At 43.6% G+C, this 23617-nt stretch overlaps 1 protein-coding gene across 5 annotated transcripts in view; it reads left to right on the forward strand.

Moving 5' to 3' along the window:
• LOC119650582 (ATP-binding cassette sub-family G member 1) overlaps positions 1 to 22849 on the forward strand; it is a 101167-nt gene extending 78318 nt beyond the window's left edge. For 3 of the 5 annotated variants that reach the window (XM_038053431.1, XM_038053421.1, XM_038053440.1), the window contains 6 exons: positions 9693 to 9995; positions 13735 to 14843; positions 14936 to 15064; positions 15184 to 15284; positions 21801 to 22089; positions 22182 to 22849. In XM_038053431.1, the coding sequence (XP_037909359.1) occupies positions 9693 to 9995; positions 13735 to 14843; positions 14936 to 15064; positions 15184 to 15284; positions 21801 to 22089; positions 22182 to 22393 (2143 nt within the window). In that variant the 3' untranslated portion in view covers positions 22394 to 22849. Of the gene's footprint in view, positions 1 to 9134; positions 9532 to 9692; positions 9996 to 13734; positions 14844 to 14935; positions 15065 to 15183; positions 15285 to 21800; positions 22090 to 22181 lie in introns of those variants that run through there. The other 2 variants (XM_038053448.1, XM_038053414.1) reach the window with 2 other exon arrangements.
• Positions 22850 to 23617: the final 768 nt, after the last annotated feature.

Here is a 23617-nt window from a genome sequence, read left to right on the forward strand (position 1 = left end):
GGGTAGCGCAGGCATCCATCTTAGGGTCGGACACCTGGAGTATTTCTTACGATAGTCTGTTAAAACTCGACCTACCAGATGAATCCTACCTGGTCGGTTATCCAGACGATATTACGACACTTGTTTCCGGGTGCTCTGTCAAGAATTGGCATATTGTTGGGACAGATTAGCGGAAGGATGACTGCGCATGGTTTCAGTCGTGCACTGGCAAAAACCGAAGAAGTCATCCTGACCAAAAAGAGGATTCTGACCCTTTATATATGTATATACGAGATCGGCAAGTCGATAATCGAGTCAAGCCCAACGGTTAAATACCTTGGACTGACGTTCGACGGGAAAATAAGCTTTCTCGAGCAAACCAAAACAGCAGTAGACAAGGCTCCAGCTGGAGATTTGGCCTTAAATTGGTTAATGGCAAACATAGGTGGCCTTAAGTGTAACAGGCGACCTCTTTCCATGAGTTTAATTCAGTCTGTCAGTGGCACGGAGGTATGGGCTGATGTTCTTGACATGGAGGTATACCGTAAGTACCTTGAGCAAGTACACAGACGGGGAGCTTTGCAGTAGGGGTCTGTCTATTGCACTGTTTTTAAACCTGCGTGATGATGGACGACGGCCGATCACACCTTCTCGGGGAGACACTGAGGAGCTCAGAGAAGTGGAGCCATGTTGCACATTGCGGAAAAGCTTGGGGGACAGCCGGAAGTAATGTGACAAACGGTTCCAGGCTAGTTCTCTGACGATGGGAAGGTGTTTATTTGGTAGCCTCCCCCCCCCCCCCCCTATCTGACCAAACATTGAAATTCTGAGCCTTCAGGGAAACCGGGGGATACTGAAATAAGCTTCACTTCCGAACGCAAATGTAACTGCATCCACTTCTAGCTAATAATCTCGGCGACATATTTGTGAAGCCAATCCTATTTATTTCTATAAATTCAAATGATATTTTAGAATAGATGGAAATTGAATTCGGTACGCAGCCCCCGCAAAGAACGAATCTTCCCCCCCGTCTAAACTTAGCCTATGGAGAATTGTTTATTCTGTTGCCAAATCGATACTAACGATAAAATTCGGTTTTATTTTTATAAATCTAATTTTAGTTACACAAACACAATCAAACCTAAACGCGAATTTCCATTGTATCTTCCAACTCACGTTTACATACATATGAAGTAATGGAGCTCGATTTTTGGTATAATTTCACTTTTTTATGGTTTTCATATGCAACAGACTAAACACTGCCTTAGTTGAAACATGAACAGAAATATCTTTTTTTGGATAATTACAGTCGAATCGGAACCTAAATTTAGTGAACTAAAGCTAACCTAATTTCTATGGAGTCTGATGTATGTTTGTACATGTTACACAAATATACGTAGGTGGAAAATTCCAGTCATCAGACGAGTGGTGCTGAAAAAAGTGGAAACATTTGAACTCAATTTTCGATAAATATATTCAATTGGCTCTGATTGAATATGGAATTTCGAGAATGTTGCGTGAAAAATAGTATTGCGCTTTATAGTAAAACATAGTACATGCAAGGGGTCATGTGTCCCGTAGAGACATCATGAATTATAAAGAAACCGCACAATAATGTAGCCGTTGCTCTTTGGAAAATTCACTTGGGTACATTAATTTGTTTGGGAAAGCAGTCCGTATTCGCCTGTTTAGTTAGTTAATTAGTTCAGTGGGGGGAGGCGCAGGTCCAACCACTCAGGGTCTTTTGTTAGGACCATTTTCTTATCCATCGCTCTCGCTAGCACCCGCACGGGTGGGGAGGGGAAGTTGGGCAAAGGGGCTGTCTGCCTACGTAACCTTGTTCATCGCGACGACGATTTTCCTACTAATAAACTTATTATTTACATAAAAATAGCCCCCCCCCCTTTTCCGAGGCACTATGACATTTCAACGAGGAATAAACACCACAATTCTTCAATGGTGTTAGAAAATCGGGGGGAGGGGGGGCTATAGGTGAAAACTTTCCCTGTCAACTAGACGAGTGGGGGTTTTGAATGCGGCAGACATCTTTCAAGGAATATCCCCTCGTATCTGACTGTGAAACCGTCGATACGCGGTGTTTGGGCGGAATCATAAAGGGCCTTCATCATTTTTAAATATGCGGGTGCAGTGGCGGAAGATCTGTCTCTCCATATATCACAGGGAGACCTCAGACCAGAACATAAATCCCAACTAGATCAAGTTTGTTCGGTTTAACACTTTTAGGATAGAACTTGAATTGATGCGTGACCGGTTCATGTTATTGGACGTCTTTTTCGGAGTCAACCTCATTCTGTTCCCGCCTGTTTACTTGGCAAACCCGCTGTACCTTATCAAACAGCCATCATCGCCTCATCGTCGAGAGATGTCAGTGGCAATGTTTTCCAATTTATGGACTTGAAAAAGGTTTCTTATCAATTCCTCATTGCAGAGGAGGGCATTCCAAAGACCGTTGGACACTGTTGATTCGCATGGTTATCTCAGGATATTCACTGCAGCGAACTGAGGGCCATATTCTTAAGAGAGAACCTATTTGAATGATATCACCATCGTTTCCACGGACCGTCCACAAGATTTTTAATATCTTTAATCCTCCGCAGTGCAAGCTTCGAAACATGCCAAGAAGTAGGCTAACGCAAGAGATTAGATAATATCGTTGCCTTGGCCGTTCGCAAACCCAAAGCCATGAGTCTTCTCCCTCAGCAAATCCGCACTAGGCTTTATAGTTAAATGAAACTGGCTTTTTATATTTGTTATTTGTTATTGTTAAATTATTGATAGCCTCCCTGGTAACGATCAGGAAATCTGTCCCGTCTGCCAAATTTCGTTGAGTTTTCTACTTCAGGTTGTTGAACGGAAACTTGAACGATGTTTCCGATATCTCTCTTGGGGGTGGCGTTGCCACGGAGGTTTACTGTTGTTGGTCCTAGATGAGGTTCCTTTCAATACCATCGGCCATCGTGCTGTTGAAAGGTTTTTGAATATGAAGATTCTTTCGCTGTCATGTTGACTGCCATTGACTGCACGTAACCTTTGAAAACGCTCTTTCAACTCAGTGGCGTTGTTGGACTGTAAATTGTAAAATTCGCCAGTGAAGCGTAATGGCTGACCATACACCATTTCTGCTGTAGTTGCACCGAGGTCTTCCTTCCAAGCTATGCAAATGCCTAGCAGCACGACAGACAATGCTTCCATCCAGCAGCTATTGTGACATCTTATTGCTGCTTTGAGCTGAGGGTGAAAACACTCGACCATGCCATTAGCTGCCGGATGATATGCTGTAGTTCTGATATGGGTTGCACCGATCAGGTTGCCCAGTTTATGAAACAACCTCGATTCAAACTATCTCCCTTGATTTGTGGTGATCCAAAGTGGTATACCGAACCTAGAGATCCATGTGCCAAGGAACGCTCTGGCAACCGTGATGGCTTCTTGGTCGGGGATTGGTACTACATCCGGCCAACGTGAGAAACGGTCTATCATGGTCAGACAGTAGCGTTGCCCCTCGCAATAAGGCATAACGATAAGATCCCGAAGAACGTGCTCGAATCTAGATGGTGGTGGGGCAAAGGTACCGACTGGTGCAGCCACATGACGACTCACTTTTGATTCCTGCAATTGGTTTTGAGTGATTACCAAACATACCTCTGTGTTACCAGTTTAACGATGGCGTTTGTTCCTGGGTGGGATAAGTAGTGTAACCTATTGAAAACAGTTTTTCGGAATGGGTGAGTGATGTAAGATCGGATGGTATCAGTAGATATATCACACATGCTTGCAGCTGACTCTCGGAACCTGGAATTGCTTTAATCGAAGCGCTGTGTTTCCTTGTTGCATTTTAAAACTCTTCGTTCGCGACAACGTTGTCGCAACCGGATACGTGCTTGATATCGGTGGTAAACTGTCCAATACAATCTAAATACCGAAATTGACGTGGTGAACACTCGTTCTTTTTATGGAAGGTGAATAATCCTCCGAAGAATTTTTGGCCCCCTACATGAGGATGGACGATTCCGTAGCCTACACAATGACGAAATCTATGAGCGATACCATGACCGTCCGGTTGTGGATAAAATCCGGCTCAATTGGTTACGGTGGGCGGGTCACTTAATCCGTATGGATGAGGATGATCCCACCCGGAAAATCTATAAGGGCAATATCTATGGTAGAAAAAAAAGACGAGGCAGACCCTGCCTAAGATGGAGCGATGGTGTAGGTCAGGACGCCAGGCAGCTTTTAGGGATATCGAATTGGTGGACCTCGGCGCAAAACCGGGATGTCTGGAGTTCCTTATTAAGGCAGGCCTAGACCGGATACCGGTTGTTGCGCCGTTAATGATGATGAAAGTTAGCGGCTTGTGATCCATAAAGATGGTGAACTCCCTTGTCTCAACCATATGACGAAATTGTTTTATCGCTAGATAGTTCCCGGTAGTACGCTCTGTATTTACTTTCCGCTGGACCGAGCTTTTTTGGAAAGAAAGCTAAAAATTAATCCGCTGTTGAAGGACTGCTCCAACCGCGAAGTTAGATGTATCGCAGAAAATGGCACAAGGTGGGTCAGATTTTGAATGTGCAAGCAGCCGTGAAGAATCTCGTTGAGTGGTGCCTGTCCTGCTACTGATCTGGGTCTGCACCTTCTGTAAAAATTTAGCATACCCAAGAATGCTCCAAGCTGCTTCACGTTGCTTGGTTGCGGGTTCGATTAGATCGCTTTGACTTTGATTGGCAAGGAACGTGTCCCCTCCTTTCAGACAAAGTATCCTAAGAAACTAACCTCGTGCTGAGCAAAAACGGATTCGCTTGAATTCACGACTACTCCATATTGTTTCAACCTTTGGAACAGAGTTCTTAAGTGGCTGGCATGCTTTTCACGTGAAAATGAAGCGACTAATACGTCATCAATGTAGGCACATCAGAAGCCGAAACCTCGTCGATGAATCGTTGGAACGTTTGCGCCGCATTCTGTAGACCGAATGTCATTAACGGAAATTCGTAAAGGCGGAACTGTGTTTTAATGGCAGTCTTTGGTTTGTCTTCTTCAGCTACCGGGATCTGGTTAAATGTTCTTATCAGGTCTATTGTTGAGAAGACAGTTTTACCATAGAGCGTTTGGGCGAAATAGTGGATGTGCCGAACTGGGTACTTGCCGACTAAGTCCGAGCCTTGAGTGCGCCATAATCTCCGCATGGTCTCCTCTCGTTATTATTCTTAGGCACCATAAGCAAGGGTGCAGTCCATGGAGACATGGAGGGACGCGCCAATCCTTACTGGATCATAGTATTGAATTCCTTTTTCGCAATGTTCAGCTTGTCCGGAGCTAATCATCTGAGATTTAAAGCAACTGGTGGTCCTGGCGTTCTGACTCTATGGTGCTTAGTTTAATGATACAATGATATAGCCATGGGTATCAAATGAAAGGTCTCGATTAGTACTTTTCGAAGCCGGTATTAATTTTGACATTTATTGAAAAGGGGCGAGTAATTTCGGAAACTCAAGTAGGATATCATGATAATGGGTTCCTCCAGTAATTGTGGTGATGATCGGGATTGTACATTCTGCCATCTCCCCTTGGCAGGTAAGTTGAGTTATTGAATCGCGAAGCCAACCGTGCTGAAGATTTGGGAGGAGTCCGTAATGTGCTAAAAAATCTGATCGAAGTATGGGTTTAGAAACGTCCACTATAATATATCTCCACGGGGGAGGTTGAGGGTGAGGTTAGCGATTCCGTATGTTGCAATTGGTGTTCCGTTGGCAGCTGAAAGTTCGAACCGTATCTTTCTACATGGTCCTTGGAATGTTGGCACCTGTGTCTATGAGGAGCCGTGTTCTCGTATTTCTGTTGAACGTAACTCCACTTACACGGTTTCACACATTTGGGAGCTTCGACATTAAATCTCCAGTGATATCAACATATACCTTGGGGACGAAGACTTTCGGATCTGGCCTGTGAATGCGATCACAATGAGAGCGTCGACGTTTACGTCCGGAAGTATCCTCGGGCTGGGACTTCTGTTTGATCGTTGTGTAGCTCCGTCCGCAGCTCTCCAAGCTGACTTAATAATTTCTAGACTAACTGCGTTAAACTGGTTTCCATTGTTGAAGGCGAGGAAGTTGTTTTCACGATACTTGACGTAGTGTAGCGTAGAGCTTATCAGCTATGTCGGCTGCAATTTGTAGTGGCTAGTCATCCATCGTCGCCATAAAAGGTTGAAGAGCAGATGACAGGCGTCTTAATCATAGAGTTCTCATCAGCGGCTCCGAAATTGTAATACCAGCGAGACACTGCAGACGGCAGAGGAACGGGCAGGGTTTCTCGTTACTGACATACGTGTCCTCTATGAACTATCTTATCTTCTCCTGGCTCACAATCGCTTAATTAATTGCTCGCGTAAGCGGTTAATGAGCTGTCTGTTACGGTCTCTGTAATTATGTCGCGGACTTCGGTGGCAGGAGCGCTATAACTTCCAAATGTTGCTATTGTGGTGTTTTTATGTTATATCTCACAAAGCTTGCCTCCAGGATTTTAAATCAAATCTCAGGATCGTGGGGATTAACGTCTGGAAAATTTGGTACCCCGTTTACCGCAACATGCCGGAATAACCACCTGTAATTGAGATTCGCCTGAGAGACTGTTCAATCATCTGCATATTAACTTCATCAGATTTGTTCTGATTCATCGTAATGAATTTGTTCCTCAGATGGCCAGATGGATTGCTGCTCTACCAGATTAACAAGCTATCACTGTCCCTCATTTGCAGAAGGCCCGGCCTATACAGGGTGGCTTTAACCACAGCAGTTCGAACCCGTCTTGGTCTCTGAAGTAGTCAATATTTCTGGAGTCTGCAGGGTATGCACTTTACCCTACCAACGTTATTTGAGGGGGACCATAATTGGCCATGTAATCATCAACTTAAAAATATGTGATTCTTCTTGAGTCAAGTGTTGTAAACGAGTGTGCAGACTAAGTCCTTGGGTGTTTAACGTAGGTACTTGTCGTGGAGACTTAATCTTATGGTCTTCTTAAGACACGGATTGATTTTGTGATCACAATCAGAGCCCCGCTGTGATAACCAACAAAGGTACCAGTCTATACCAAGCACATGACTTAGCATTCATACTGGTGGATGCAAGACCTACCTAAATCTCTATCGAACTAAGGAGTACGGCACCCGTGTTGAAACGCAACACCACGCCGAGGCCCGAAGGTCTCTTCTCGCTTGAGCGTCACCAACAACCCCCATGAAGCTCCCACTAGGGGGCCAACCGCAACCAACCGAGCTGTACTCATATACGACAGGATTTCTCCCGAAGTATATGAGTCCAGAGGCTACCCCGGTTCCCATGGTACCAGTATACCCCTGGTAAGGCTTCGTGGCGGAAGCCACTTCAGATGAGTCCCTGTGCAGACTCGGGTCTGATCGCCCTAATTAAGCCTTGGAGCATTCGCCTACTGTATCACGACCGGCAAGCCAATGCGATATAGCGTTTGCCGGTGCCACCACGTGGAGGTTCTCCTCGGCCACTTGGTTTTGATTCAGCCGACAGGGTTGCCGCCCTGTCTTCCTCCCCGCCACCTCTGAGCACCAGTGTGCAGACTAGTTGGAAACTAGCGAAGGATCCAAGTTTATGTGAGATAGTAATCTATCTTAAAGATTGTATTTGAAGCATGTAGCCTTGAAATCCGCTGTTGATGGCTAGATAGTCGCTCTAGGGCTGCTTTCGATATATAATTAGTTTAAAAACTTTCATGCAAATATCTTGTTGAGTTGAATAAAAAGCCCCTTCATTTGCTATTAATACAGACAGCACCTCGTGATCTCACAAATTAAAACCTTAAATTGCAATTCATACAACGAATATAATTGCATCCAATTATATAAGCACTCCATTACCTACACATCTACAGTAAACAGCATAAATTATTGAAAAATATTATTGGATCAGAAAATATGAATTGGTTGCACCAAGCATAGTGCATTTGCACCAACTACGTAAGTGCAACGTAACATAAACTTTCAGACTTCAGACTCGAACGCAGCTTATTCCATTGACTGGTGTGTTAGCGCCTCCGTCTTTACAAATTCTACATAGAATGGAATTTCATTAAAAGATTGCGATAGGTAGCTATCTGCTCCTTAGAATAAATAAAAATCGATAAATATCGATTTGAAGACAAGAAAGGAATTATCGTTCTGTTGTGGCACTTTGTTCTTTGACGCTAGTCACCACACGACTATATTCTGATGTTATTTTCTGTTTTGCTGAAGAGGAGTCGTGGCATTCGGTATCCGACTTCGTACTGGAGAATTGGCCTATTTAGGTGCATATATGGTTTCGTCCCAGTTGGGAAAAGTACAATTAGATTGTTTTAGTGAATGAGTTTAAGACGGACGAATGTAAAAATCCCTAGACTGAAGACCCATTGAGTTTGTGGGCGGGGGTTGACAGCTCTACTTGCTGGGAAAAACTAAGTTTTTCCATTCTACCTTATGTGGTATAAGAGGTTCTAGTTATGTGGGGCACAGCGCGTCAGCCAAACCTGCGTGTCATTGCTGTCGATTCCCGGAAAAGTGCAGTTTTATTATACCTTACAGGGAGTTACTTAACACTGTCAGTAACAGTGACCCCTTTTGTGAATCTAGGGATGTTGCCCTATCTCTGCGTGTCTGGCCATATCTTCTACAGAGTTGCATCTCATTTTTTTCGACCCATCGACCTGAACTGAATGTAAAAGCATTGGGAACTAAGACTCTCCCAAATGAATAGAATAACTGGTTCCCGAACTATAGTACGTTATTTTGAGATGACTCCTTTTTTTTGTCAAATACAGGGTAACGAATGACTCTACATACCAACTATGATAACTCCAGACTATCCTTGGTGCTCTATTTTCAAATATAGCTCTCTCCAACCGTATTCTGCACCTACTTGCATTCCGTCTGGGGTAGAACCATGTACAAAGCATCGTTCAATCGCGCATCCATTCCTGTAATTTTATTGAACTTTAACTCGACAATTAAACATGTCAACGGAGTTCAAATTAAAACAAAGCTTTCGTGTATGAGAGGAGCTCATATTTCATTCATTGTCTGATTTTATTAAACCACTTAAGACTGTTGCGAGTAGGGCGATTGAAGCCGATAGGAATGCTCCCAGTTTGGTGTTATTACTTCAGTTTTCCTGCTACCACACACGATACAGGGCCTCGGCCCAATAACTCTCTGTTGGTTGGTAAAGAACGCAAGGAACGGATAACTACAGAAAAGGAGTTACTAGCGTGCTGAAAGTTTAGTTGGTTTCGTGCGGACGGAGTTCGACTATTAGTTCCATAAACTATGGCAACGTATTCGGGTTGTAGTAGTCTCGAAAGTATCGAATTAACGTTGCCTGGTTCGTCGTCTACGAACGTTCGCCTGAGCCGCAAGGATAGCTCTCCTAGGCGCACTTTGAATATCTATCGAAATCCGTTGCGTGAAGTTTCGAACAGCATTGAAAGTTTGCCTTGTGAAAATGTTTGGATTAAACGGATTAAGTATGTATTTCACGTGTGTTTTGGGGGAATTCCCATTTTGGTAGTTTGACAATTATCAGTTACACCGGAAAAAGGATAATCGTTTTATATTTATGAACCCATCTGTTCTACTCAAATGAAATATTCGTCGTTAATAATTCAGTTTTGTTTATTCATTTCAGCTCACAAAATAACATATGCAATGGATCCGTGTCCGGTAATCATATCCTGGCCCGCAAAGTTCACAATAATAGTCCCAATGGACAGAAGAAGCCGGACGTGACGCTGACACATTTACCAAAACGGCCGCCTGTTGATATTGAATTCACGGATCTCTCCTACTCCGTATCGGAGGGACGAGCACGCGGATTCAAAACAATCCTGAAAGGCGTCAGTGGGAAATTTCGATCGGGCGAATTGACGGCTATAATGGGACCATCAGGTGCAGGAAAAAGTACTCTTATGAATATTTTAGCAGGATACAAGTGAGTATAATGTAGGCTGAAATCAATACCGATACAATGGCAATTATTAATGAGGATTTGTCGTACAAGCAAAAAAGCAGTAACTGCTTCCCCTTGGTAGTGGCTGTGAACTGATTTCGTCCTTTTGCTATTTTACGGAGCATTGGAGATAGTTTTCAATGGAAATTTTTAAATGTTTTTCACGGGATATTTTAGGAGGTTAATTGTAAAGCATTCGCTATTGGTATTATAAAACAGGTGCTTTAATTATGTATCGAAATCCATGCACTACTTGTTTTCCAACGTTACACCTGTAAAAATATTACTTGCATGCTACGTGCTGAGAATACGCTTAGTAAATTTATGTGAATGTGGTGCGTTAGAGCACATAAAGCCAGTTAAGTTTCCGGTCTAGGCCTGCCTTAATAAAAAACTCCAGACATCCCGGTTTTGCGCCGAGGTCCACTAATTCGACATCCCTAAAAGTTGTCTGGCGTCCTGACCTACGCCATCGCTCCTTCTTAAGCAGGGTCTGCCGCGTCTTCTTTTTCTACCATAGATATTGCCCTTATAGACTTTCCGGGTGGGATCATCCTCATCCATACGGATTAAGTGACCCGCCCACCGTAACCTATTGAGCCGGATTTTATCCACAACCGGACGGTCATGGTATCGCTCATAGATTTCGTCATTGTGTAGGTTACGGAATCGTCCATCTTCATGTGGGGGGTCAAAAATTCTTCTGAGGATTCTTCTCTCGAACGCGGCCAAGAGTTCGCAATTCTTCTTGCTTAGAACCCAAGTTTCCGAGGAATACATGAGGACTGGCAAGATCATAGTCTTGTACAATAAGAGCTTTGACCCTATGGTGAGACGTTTCGAGCGGAACAGTCTTTGTAAGCTGAAATAGGCTCTGTTGGCTGACAACAACCGTGCGCAGATTTCATCATCGTAGCTGTTTTCGACCCTAGATAGGAGGAATTGTCAACGATCTCAAAGTTGTACTCTCCTATCCTTATTCTTCTTCGTGTTTGTATTTGACCAGTGCGGTTTGATGTTGTTGGTTGATTCGTCTTCGGTGCTGACGTTGTCACCATATACTTTGTCTTGCCTTCATTGATGTGCAGCCCAAGATCTCGCGCCAATCGCCGCCTGCTCGATCTGGATGAAGGCAGTTTCTACGTCTCGGGTGGTTCTTCCCATGATGTCGATATCGTCATCATAGACCAGTAGTTGGGTGGACTTAAAGAGAATCATACCTCTTGCATTTACCTCGGCATCACGGATCACTTTCTCGAGGGCCAGGTTAAAGAGGACGCATGATAGCGCATCCCTTCGTCGTAGACCGTTGTTGATGTCGAATGGTCGCACATTGGTCAGGGTCAACCTAGTCAGTCTTATTAATTTCGTCGGGATACCGAATTCTCTCATGGCCGTGTACAGTTTTACCCTGGCTATGCTATCATAGGCGGCTTTAAAGTCGATGAATAGATGGTGTAACTGTTGTCGATATTCCAAAAGTTTTTCCATCGCTTGCCTCAGAGAGAAAATCTGATCTGTTGCTGATTTGCCTGGAGTGAAGCCTCTTTGGTATGGGCCAATGATGTTCTGGGCGTATGGGGCTATCCTGTCTAGCAAGATAGTGGAGAATCTTATAGATGGTACTCAGCAACGTGATACCTCTATAATTGCTGCACTGTGTCATATCTCCCTTTTTATGTATGAGACAGATAATGCCTCGTTGCCAATCGTCAGGCATTGATTCACTGTCCCATACCTTGAGCACAAGTTGGTGAACCACTTGGTGTAACTGGTCGCCTCCATATTTAACCAATTCGGCTGTAATTCTATCGTCTCCTGGCGACTTATGATTTTTTAGCCGATGAATTGCACGGACTGTTTCTCCTAAACTTGGTAGTGGCAGTTTTTGTCCGTCGTCTTCAGTTGGCGGGACCTCCAACTCACCGATGTTTTGGTTGTTCAGTAGCTCATCAAAGTACTCAACCCATCGCTCCAATATGCCCATTCTGTCGGAAATCAGATTTCCCGCTTTGTCTCGGCAGGATGAGCATCGAGGTGTATAAGGCTTCATCCTGCTGACTTGTTGGTAAAACTTGCGTGCCTGGTGCGGTTGCTCCCTGTGCTTTTGGAGTTCACAGACTTGTTGGTTCTCCCAGGGTTCCTTCTTCCGTCTGTGAAGTCGCTTCTCCGCTCGACGGAGTTCATGATAAGTCTCTGCGCGTGCCCGCGTTCTTTGAGAATGCAACATTACTCGATATGCGGCATTCTTCCGTTCCGTTGCTAGTTTACATTCATCGTCAAACCAGCCGTTCCGACACCTTTTGCGGCTGGGGACAAGTATGTTTGTGGCCGTATCAATGATAACGTTCTTCAGGTGGTTGTAAAGATCATTTGTTGATGCTTCACCTCCAGGTCCTCTGTTGACTGCGGTTATTGCGGCATCCATTTCCCTCTTATAGGTGTCGCGAAGGGCTGTGTTGTGGATGGCTTCAGTGTTAACTCCCACCTGATTGTCACAGGGGATTCTAGGTGGTGTTGTAAGTCGAGCCCGGAGCACTATGCCAACGAGATAGTGGTCCGATTTTATATTGGCCCCCCTATATGTTCTGACATTCATCAGGGCTGACAGGTGGCAGCGTTCAATCAACACGTGGTCAATTTGGTTGAAAGTGGTCCCGTCTGGAGAGGCCCACGTATGTTTGTGGACCGCTTTCCGCGCAAACCAGGTACTTCCAACAACCATTTCGTGTGACCCTGCTAATTGAATAATCCGCAGTCCGTTATCATTTGTTTTTTCGTGTAAGCTATGGGAGCCAACGTATCGCCTGAATACAGGCTCCTTCCCTACTTGGCTGTTAAAATCCACAAGTATGACTTTGATATATCTGGGACAGGCTTCGAGGGTTCGTCCTACTGCCTCGGAAAAGGTATCCTTCTCCGACTCTGCAGTCTCCTCTGTAGGGGCGTGAACGTTTATGAGGCTTATATTTCTAAACTTGCCTCGCAAGCGCAGAGTGCATAGCCCGTTCGCTTATGCTTTCAAAGCCGATAACAGCAGGTTTCATTTTTTGGCTGGCTAAGAAACCTACTCCGAGCACATGGTTTACTGGATGACCGCTATAATATATGGTGTAGCGGCTCTTCTCCAGGAAACCGGTCCCTATCCAACGCATCTCCTGTAACGCTGTTACATCAGCCCTATATTGGGACAGGGTATCGGCTAGCTGCTCATCAGCTTCATCGCTGTACAGAGAGCGCACGTTCCATGAGAAAATCCGCAAATCGTTATTCCGTTGTCGTTGCCGGGTTCGTCGTTGTATAATCCGTCCTGTCCGAGGCTCCTGTTGTGGCTTCGTAGCAAGTTCTTTTCCGTGTAGGGTTGTCAGCCCTACCCAACCCCCAACCTGGAGGACCAGTTGGTACAATTTGTCCCGTTTTTAGGCGCGGGAGACTCGCCTTCATCTTTCTTCGTCTGCTTTTCGTTAAGAAAGAGCTCCCACCGGTCACCACGTGGAGGTAGAGATAGGGTTTGGTAGTAGAGCTGTTGGTGTTGGTTCAGCAGGCATTTCCCAGGTTTTATGTTCCATCGTGGGTACCAATCCACGTTTCGCCCTTTGACCCTTTGAATTAAGTTTACGTTCATTTAAAACGAGGGTTGCGATTCCGAAAGCCATTGTATCTTTTATTAATCATCAGATACTCATGAATCCAATGTTAATCAAATGTTCCTATTTTTCAGAACATCACAACTGAGTGGATCCGTCTTGATAAATGGCAAAGAGCGAAATCTACGTCGTTTTCGGAAGCTTTCCTGTTACATTATGCAAGATGATAAGCTGATTCAATACCTTACAGTCCGCGAAGCCATGATGGTATCAGCGAACCTCAAGCTAGGCAAAGACATGACAAAGGAAACGAAGAAAGTAGTTGTTGACGAAATCCTCGAAACTCTAGGCTTAATAGAATCGAGCAATACGAAAACTCTGAACTTATCGGGCGGACAACGTAAACGGCTGTCAGTCGCCCTAGAACTGGTCAATAATCCTCCTGTGATGTTTTTCGACGAGCCAACCTCAGGTCTGGATAGTTCGACATGCTTTCAACTAATTTCATTGCTCAAATCCCTGGCACGGGGTGGCCGAACGATCGTTTGTACGATTCATCAACCATCAGCGCGTCTATTTGAGAAATTCGACAACCTTTATATGCTGGCAGAGGGACAGTGCATATACCAAGGACGTGTCAGAGGGCTGGTTCCCTTCCTTGCTGCTATGGGATATGAATGTCCTGGTTACCACAATCCCGCGGACTATGTGATGGAGGTGGCGTGCGGGGAATATGGCGAAAGTGTTCATAAGCTAGTGATGGCCGTTAACAACGGTAAATGTAAGAATTATAATCATTCGAATTTAACGGATCTATCAAATGGAATTGACGCCATAACGAATGGCACGACTGCATCGAACATTTCAAATGATCTCTTGAAAGGTAACAAGGGGCAACTGCCCTCAACAGGACCAGTTGCGGAAACACAGAACAGTGATAGCCTTAAACCACCGAAATATCAGCAACAGGACTCGCTGTCATCGAACCAGTCGGACTGCACCATCATCAACATGCCAAACAATGAGGATGGAGTGACCAAGAATCCAATAGGGTTGTCAGGCGTGGCGACATGTACAACATCCTTGCTGGACTCGAATGAAAGTGTAGTTACTCTGCCTAACAAGGCCGGATTCCCAACGAGTGGATGGGTTCAGTTTTGGATATTACTGAAACGAGCCTTCCTCACAATCATGCGTGATAAGATGCTAACGCAAATGCGCTTAGTGTCACATATTATTGTAGGTACGTAGGGCTCATTTAGTTCAAATGGAAACTGGATGTTTTCTTCCTAAAAACGACTCCCAATTAACTCCTTTTCTCCACAATTCACGCAGGTGCTATAATCGGTATGATTTATTACGATATCGGAAATGAAGCATCGAAAGTGATGAGTAACGCCGGTTGCATATTTTTCACAACGCTATTCACGATGTTCACGGCAATGATGCCTACAATTCTGACTTGTAAGTAAACATCAGACGTTCTTATACACGTAAACAATCTTTCCACACCTAAATGTGCGCGTAAACAAATTTTTCAGATGAATTTCTTTGTAATAATTTGGAATTTTTTAAAATTTCAGTTCCTATGGAAATGGCTGTTTTTATAAGAGAACATTTGAACTACTGGTACTCGTTAAAAGCTTTTTACTTTGCCAAGACACTGGCTGATTTACCATTTCAGGTAATTAATCCAATAATTTATGACTAAGTTTGAAACTAGAATAAGTAAGAAAGGGGTATAATTAACTTGAAATAAATTTAGGTGATTAAATCTTCAAAAAAACAAAAATCTTATGATAGGAGCGTGTATTCTAAGAACTGGTCATATCTTACTGCGCAGAAGTTGTATGCCCACTTAGCATTTTTGCACTTCCCAGTCGCGTTCATGGTCGACGATAACACCTTTTTAAGGTTTTGTGTACCAGCACCTCTCCTAGAGTCTCCTCTAGATTCCTCCTTTCTTCCACAAATCTCGGACAGTGGAAGAATACATGTTCTGGGTCCTCTGGGACTCCATCACAATTTGGACAGTCGAGTGAGGTCTCCAATTTAAACCTGTATTGGAGGTATTGGAGATATCCTCCATGTCCCGTGAGAAACTGGGTGAGATTATAATTAATCTCACCGTGTCGTCTCTCCAACCACTCCTTGATGGCAGGAATGAGCCTGTGAGTCCATCGACCCTTTCCCGAGCGTGCCCACCGCTCTTGCAATCTATTTATGGATCTCTCCCTGTCAGTCTTCTTCGTTCGCGATGAGGAAGAGGTTGGCTTCCATAGTATATGTTCGCCATTTCATCTGCCAAGATGCCAATCGGCATCATCCCAGAGATGACGAATGCTGCATCATCTGAGACAATCCTGAAGGCAAAGCATACCCTCAGAGCTATCCTCCTATAGACTGCATTCAGTTTGGTAGTATTAACTGACATCCGCAACGCCTCCCTCCAAACTGGGGTTGCATAGAGCATAATCGAGATCACCACCCTTGCTATAAGCAACCTAAAGGTATGCCCTGGCCCTCCCACGTTCGACATCATCCTTGCCAGGGCCATACTTACAGTTGATGATTTGTCGCAAAGATACCGCACATGTTGTTTATAGCTAAGCGTCCTGTCTATCACCACCCCCAAGTATTTGATGGTCGGCTTGGAAGTGATGATGTGATTCCCGATTATAATACAGGCGTAATTTCTCTTCCGCCGCTTAGTGATGAGGACCGCCTCAGTTTTTTCCTCTGCAAGCGTCAGACCAGAGCTCTCTAACCAGCATTTGACAGCACTGATTGCCTCGCTTGAGTATAACTCAGCATCTTCGAGATGCTTTGCGACAACAACCAGTGCTATGTCGTCAGCGTAACCCACCACTGTGGCTTCCTCCGGAAGGGGAAGGTTAAGTACATCGTTGTACATATTGTTCCACACTAGTGGGCCCAACACGGAGCCCTGCGGGACACCTGCGGAAACAACGTACTCCTGCGGTCCGTCATCGGTGTCATACCAGATCCTTTCAGTTAAATAACTATCGACGATAGCAGCGAGATAGGCGGGAATACCAACCTTCGCTAAAGATTTCCGTATTAGATTCCAATTAGCCGAATTGAATGCATTTTTCACATCCAGGGTTACTACCACGCAATATTTGCTGGTACTACTCTTTGAGTAGATGGTAATAGCGATTGACACCAAATTTGGTAGAAAGGTGGGAACTGTGAACGCTCACGCATACAGTGAGTTATATCCTGTTACGTCGAATTTAAGGGGGTCCACATACATGCAAAAGGGGGGTGTAAAATTTTTTTTCATCAAATATAATCATGTGGGATATCAAATTAAAGGTGTCGGTTAGTACTTTTCAAAGCCGGTTTTAGTTTTGTCATTTATTGGAAAGGTGGGAGTGCGGGGGGTTGAAAGTGATCATTTATTTAAGGGGGCCATTCTCAGAAACTACCAAACCGAAAAATCAGGAAGCTGCCACTATATGGTGGCTGGGCTCCGAAATACCTTCCATATCAATATCTATTGAAATAATGTTAATAATAGTATGTTACTTAGGTTCATCCTAACAATTTTGCGGCGATGTAGGCTATAATGTAGAGCATGATCTTACCAAGTTTGGTGGAAATTGCACTATTACTAACAAAGTTATAATACATCAAAGTTGTTGCTTCTTTGAAAATTGAAGGCTATGAATGTCAATATCACCCGAAAGTGGATACTCGCACATAATATATGGATATATTACGTACTACATACTAAAAAGTACACAAAACCTTTTGTACCTGAAGCGTCCAGCTTCCGGTTTCCTGACTTGTTTAAAAATTCGTTTGACCAATATTTCGATAATTAGGTTGAGTAATATTGTATTTATCGATACTTTTATTCAAGGGATTTTCTCCTTGCGTCGCCGCCAAGATTTGCAAACCGAAAGCCCGCCGTCCACCTTCAGTTCGTCCTGTCGATTTTGCCGAAAGAGCCCGCAATGCACCTGGCCGCCAGTTGAGCTGAATGCACCATACACTTACTGGCAAGTCGCAACATCATTAGGTCAACTCTAGACGTGAAAGGCGTTGAGATGCAAATTTTAGATAGTTTTGGGTCTCAGCACTTTTCAAAAATATTCACCAGCGATAAGACGCCCATTAAATCCTCGCTCCCAGCTTTAACAAAAATATCTGGCCAGTTGTTGGAATAATTTTTCATTCGATCACTGGTCCCCTGAATAGTCAAAAAGGACAGACCAACTGCTTCCCATCCACGTTACGGCCACCGATCAAATATGGATTCTCCAACCTTAACTGATAGACCAAGCTGAATGTGGCTGGTGGATACCTGCTACGGGAACCCACGAAAACGATTTTCGAGGTGATCCAAAGGACTACTCAACTCCCTCAATGCAGTCTGACTATCACTGCAAATTGTGATGCGCCTGCCCTTAACTGCTCGTCAATCACCCAGTTTGCCGTCCTTAGGATCGCATAAGGCTTGAAAAATCGTTGTATATTGTCCCAAAGGAAAAGCCCATTTCTCGTTTTTATCCGAGAGGTAGACTCCGGCCCGAGAGCGCTGTTCTGTTTTTGAGCCATCGGAGTAGAAGACTTCCATATATCCCGCATTCCTCTGGGACTTCCCAGTCCTCTCTGTGTTTCAGGATACTTTCCTATCTTCTACCAAACAAATATATGGGGGCCCGACAATCGGAAGGCATTGTAAGAACTGGATTCAATACTCCCAGTAACTCTTCCAATGCTCTCTCTCTGTTTTCCCATAGATCTAATCGAATTAGTCTATGAGCTGCTCTCTTTGCAGTGCTTTAAATAAATATATCCAGGGGCTGCAAATTGAGTAACGTATTCAGAGTTGCGCCGGATGTCGTGCTCCTAGAGTGGGTAATACCCAGACACACACTTCTTTGCAGTGCGGCTAGTTTACGGTGATAACCTTTTTGTCTCACCTTAACCCACCACACTACGGATGCATAAGCAAATATCGGGCTAATAATAGGAACATATATCCACATTACCACATGAGGGCTGAGTCTCCATGTCAAGGCAAAGGTCTGTCTGCACAATCCTTAAGCTGCGAGAGTTTGTTTTAACTTTACCTCTACATGTTTGTTTCCTTTTTATCTAGAGCGATTTGCAGATATTTTACTTCTTCGGAAAGTTGAAGGGTTGTACCCTTCAGCGTGTATTGGCAAATTTTGCAGTTCGTATAGCCGATCAGCATATTCCACAGAAGTGGCGACAGTACACCTCCTTGGGGGCAGCCTTTCGTTGCTTCTGCTATTAGGTAGCAATCGACACCCACTTAAGCACACAGCAATCTCTGGATTAGCATAGCATGGATTCACTTAATTAAAGCATCATCAAAACCTTGCGCTCTCGCGGCCACACAAAGTTTTTGAAAAGACACACTGTCAAACGCACCTTCATTGTCCACGAACACCCCCATCGCGTACTCGCTCTTCAGAGTTGTATCCTCTATCTTGGAAACCAAGGAATGAACTGCAGCCTCACAGGACTTTCCACCCTGGTAAACATGTTGGTTTTCATTAAGTGGGTGCAACCTAAGCGCCTTCCAATGAATGTGACGCTCAACCAGTCTCTCCAAGCCTTTCACCAAGAATGAAATCAACCTGATATGTCTGAATTCGGTATGAACACTACCTTAACCTTCAGGTTTTCTAAGACAATGTTGAGCGTTCGCATCGCAACCTATTAAGAGTTCGAGACCACTTGCTTCTGCATACGATACCAGACCCTTAGCTCTTACGTCGGTGGAGGATACAAAAAATCATAATGTAATCGTCTTGACCTCAGGACACAAGCCCTCAGTCTTATGGATCTTTCATCATAGGAGATCTTAGCCCCCTTTACTAATCCAATGCCACAGATTCTATTAAATCAAACCCTTTGTCAGCTTTGCTGGCAGCAGATAGGAAGAGGTTTTGGCATGCTGCAGGTTAATTTGACCAGTCTTTATGTTTTTCGACATAAACTTAGTCTAACTGTTAGAAGCGTATGCCACGGACCGTGTATGATTTGGGTTTCCCTCACACCGTACCGCCAGAAACTCGATCCTCTGGTATTTTATTTCTCTGAGAAAAGCCGCACTTGGAGGTATAGCAGTTCCCGTATCCTCATCCATGAACAGTTTCATCTCACCTCGCAGAGCATTCGTTTGTTTTCCATTTATCCATCACTGGTTTGCATAGGTTCGACCACTCTAACTGGCATTAAGTCAGTTTCTTTTACGTCTCTGGCTGCCCTTTTTACTAGCAGGTAGGATTCACTATGCAGTTTCTTCACCAGTTCGAACCCGCATACGGGGGGGGGGGGGGGGGGGGGAGGCAGAACTCAAAGCCAGGATCACCTACTGGAGCCACTTTAAGGCAGCACTCCAAATGGAGAACCCCAACGCGAAAACCTTGATTGTCCAGCATTTTTGTCCACAGGGATTTCCGGAGGATGGTAAATTGTCCCTCTGACATTTTGGCATCTTTGGAGAAAATGTGGTGAGGCCTCCAAAATCTACGCCTCGGCATGATCACATGTTCTTGGAGACGGCATCAGGAAAAAATGAACTTACACCTTTATAGACATGGTTCTAGGTTGACTTTAGGAGAAAATGGTCAAGGTACATGCTGAAAAGTGGTGTGATTTTTTCACTGAACATTGCCATGTGAGATATCATTTGGAAGGTCGCGAGTAGTATTTTGCGGAACAGATTTTCTTTTTGACATCGGTGCTAAGTCGGAAGTGGGGATTAGAAAGTAAACACTGAAAATACAAAGACGGAAAAAGGAAGCCTGGGAGAACCAACACGTCTGTGAACTAGAAAAGTACAGGGAGCAACCGCAACAGGCATAGAAGGCGGAAGTATTACCAACAAGCCAGCAGGATGAAGCCTTATACACCTCGATGCTCAACCTGCCGAGACAAAGAGGCAAATCTGATTTCCGACGGAATGGGCATATTAGAGCGATGGTATGAGTACTTTGATGAGCTACTGAACAACCAGAACATCGGCGAGTTGGAGGTCCCACCAACTGAAGACGACGGACAAATACTGCCACCACCAAGTTTAGGAGAAGCAGTCCGTGCAATTCATCGGCTAAAAAATCATAAGTCGCCAGGAGCCGATGGAATTACAGCCGAATTGGTTAAATATGGAGGCGACCAGTTACACCAAGTGGTTCATCAACTTGTGCTCAAAGTATGGGACAGCGAATCAATGCCTGACGATTGGCAACGAGGCATTATCTGTCTCATATATAAAAAGGGAGATATGACACAGTGCAGCAATTATAGATGTATCACGTTGCTGAGTACCATCTATAAGATATTCTCCGCTATCTTGCTAGGCCGGATAGCCCCATACGCCCAGAACATCATTGGCCCATACCAAAGAGGCTTCACTCCAGGCAAATCAGCAACAGATCAGATTTTCTCTCTGCGGCAAGCGATGGAAAAACTGTTGGAATATGGACAACAGTTACACCATCTATTCATCGACTTTAATGCCGCCTATGATAGCATAGCCAGGGTAAAACTGTACACGGCCATAAGAGAATTCGGTATCCCGACGAAATTAATTAGCCTGACTAGGCTGACCCTGGCCAATGTGCGAGGCCAGATAAAAGCAGCAGGATCACTCCCAAGACCATTCGACATCAACAATCCGGCTCAATAGGCTCAATAGGTTACGGTGGACGGGTCACTTAATCCGTATGGATGAGGATGATCCAGCCCGGAAAGTCTATAAGGGCAATATCTATGGTAGAAAAAGAAGACGAGGCAGACCCTGCCTGAGATGGAGCGATGGCGTAGGCCAGGACACCAGATAGCTTTTAGCGATATCGAATTGGTGGACCTCGGTGCAAAGCCGAGATGTCTGGAGTTCCTTATTAAGGCAGGCCTAGACCGGCTACCGGTTGTTGCGCCGTTGATGATGATTCTAGATCCGTAAAGTTTAGTTAGAGTAGCGTCACTTTGTACAGCCTAAGGTTCATAGGAAGCTGGATTCGCTTTAGTTGACTTCGTTGCCAAATTAGATTGTCTTAGGGTTTAGACTAGTAGTTCGTCGCAACTGTTTTTAATTTTAACTTTTAATATTTCGCAAAACTCATTTTGGATTTCTAAATTCAATTAAGCCAATTTTTATTCCTATTATTCTAACATTTGACATTTTTTTCAGATTATCTTTTCAAGTGTATACGTAATAGTTGTTTACTATCTAACATCACAACCAATGGAACCACAACGCATAACAATGTTCGTAGTGATAAATGTACTGACATCGCTGGTAGCCCAGAGTTTGGGTTTACTAATCGGAGCTGGACTTAATGTGGAAGCTGGTGTATTCCTGGGACCAGTCTCAACGATTCCTACAATATTATTCTCGGGATTCTTCGTCAATTTCGATACAATCCCTGGTTATCTTCAGTGGGTCACATATGTCAGTTACGTTCGATATGGATTCGAAGGTAAGTGAAAAGATACTTCCGACGAAGACCTTTTAAAACTCAATAAAGCTTCCTTTGAAAAGTGGTTCTAATCCTATGTCCCGTTTTATTAGGTGCAATGATTTCAATCTACGGTCTTGGTCGGGAAAAACTCAAATGTTCAACGATTTACTGTCACTTCCGTAGCCCAAAGAAATTCCTGGAAGAAATGTCTATGGATACAGCCGAGTACTGGATTGATGCCGTAGCGTTAATAGGAATTTTCTTTGCATTAAGGATCATCGCGTACTTTGTATTACGCTGGAAATTACATTCCATCCGTTAATATTTAGCATCTTCTTTATAATTCAATATAGGACTATAATCTAATTAGGATTAATATTGTAATAAAAGTAAAACAATATTTACTTTATTTTATACGTACACGGACACATCTGCATCTTAAAGAAATATTCTATACATAAGAAGGATTTTATTATGATTTTATGTACTCAAGAGGAAGGATTACAGTTTCATATTTATTAGCAGGCTATACTATATATATATATCATTCAGTACATAGATCTGTGAGGAAGAATTTTTTCAACTGTAGCTTTAGGCAAAATCAGTAATCTGAAGTATGCTAAGTAGGGAATTTATATAACAAGAAATTTGGCAGCGAGTAGTTGGCTATTGGGTAGGGTACGTGGACTCGAATTTATTCTATTATTACCTTTCGAAGGTTGCTTTTATCCTGGAATTCGGGTCATATTTTTTACAGATCAGATATTGATTATTGATCCAGAAAAATCACCTTGATTTCAACTCCTCGTATTTATTACATTACATTATTTTATTTTATTTTTTTAAGGGGGTCATCCCGTGTGAAGGCCGTTTTTTTTGGCTTTTTTTTTAGAATTTTTTTCTAAAAAACTGGATAAAGATGGAAATACGAATTTTTCACCATCGATTTATTAATATCTTGAGCGTGCATAGTAATTTTTCCAGCTCAATCACATAGTTCGTTATTGAAATACAGAGCAATTTATACACCCATCTCCAAAAAAAAAGGTGTTTTCCTGCTGCCACGCTAGAGGACGCTGCAATCATCTTAGAGAAAAAAAGTAAACGGCATTTTAACGTACAGACTTAACTACAGTCCGCAAACTAGGATTATTAAAAAATATTAAAAACTAAATTTTTGGTGCGTTGTTAAACTTTTTTTTTGAATTTTGGTGTTTTTTTACGGCTTTTTCAATGAATAAAAAAAAAACTTCTGAATGAATCGCAATTATCCTTGTTTGCGGACCGTAGAAATATGTTCTGAATAAGTCGTGAAAATTTTAAAGAATTCCGTTGGACGGATTTTGGGCTAGGTGGCAGCCGATTTTCAACATGCAGTTTCGAGAAAATAGCATTTAAAAAGTAGAATGCGATTTTTAGCCATAAAACTTTAACTGACCATTAATCTGCTATACCTAATCCATAAACCTTAGCTTTCTTGAGGAAACACATGTACGGCCTTGGCTTCAATTCTTGTCCTTTTAGCGAAGTCATTCGAACGTTATTC

Source organism: Hermetia illucens, chromosome 1 (genome assembly GCF_905115235.1).
Source record: "Hermetia illucens chromosome 1, iHerIll2.2.curated.20191125, whole genome shotgun sequence".
Classification (NCBI taxonomy): domain Eukaryota; kingdom Metazoa; phylum Arthropoda; class Insecta; order Diptera; family Stratiomyidae; genus Hermetia; species Hermetia illucens.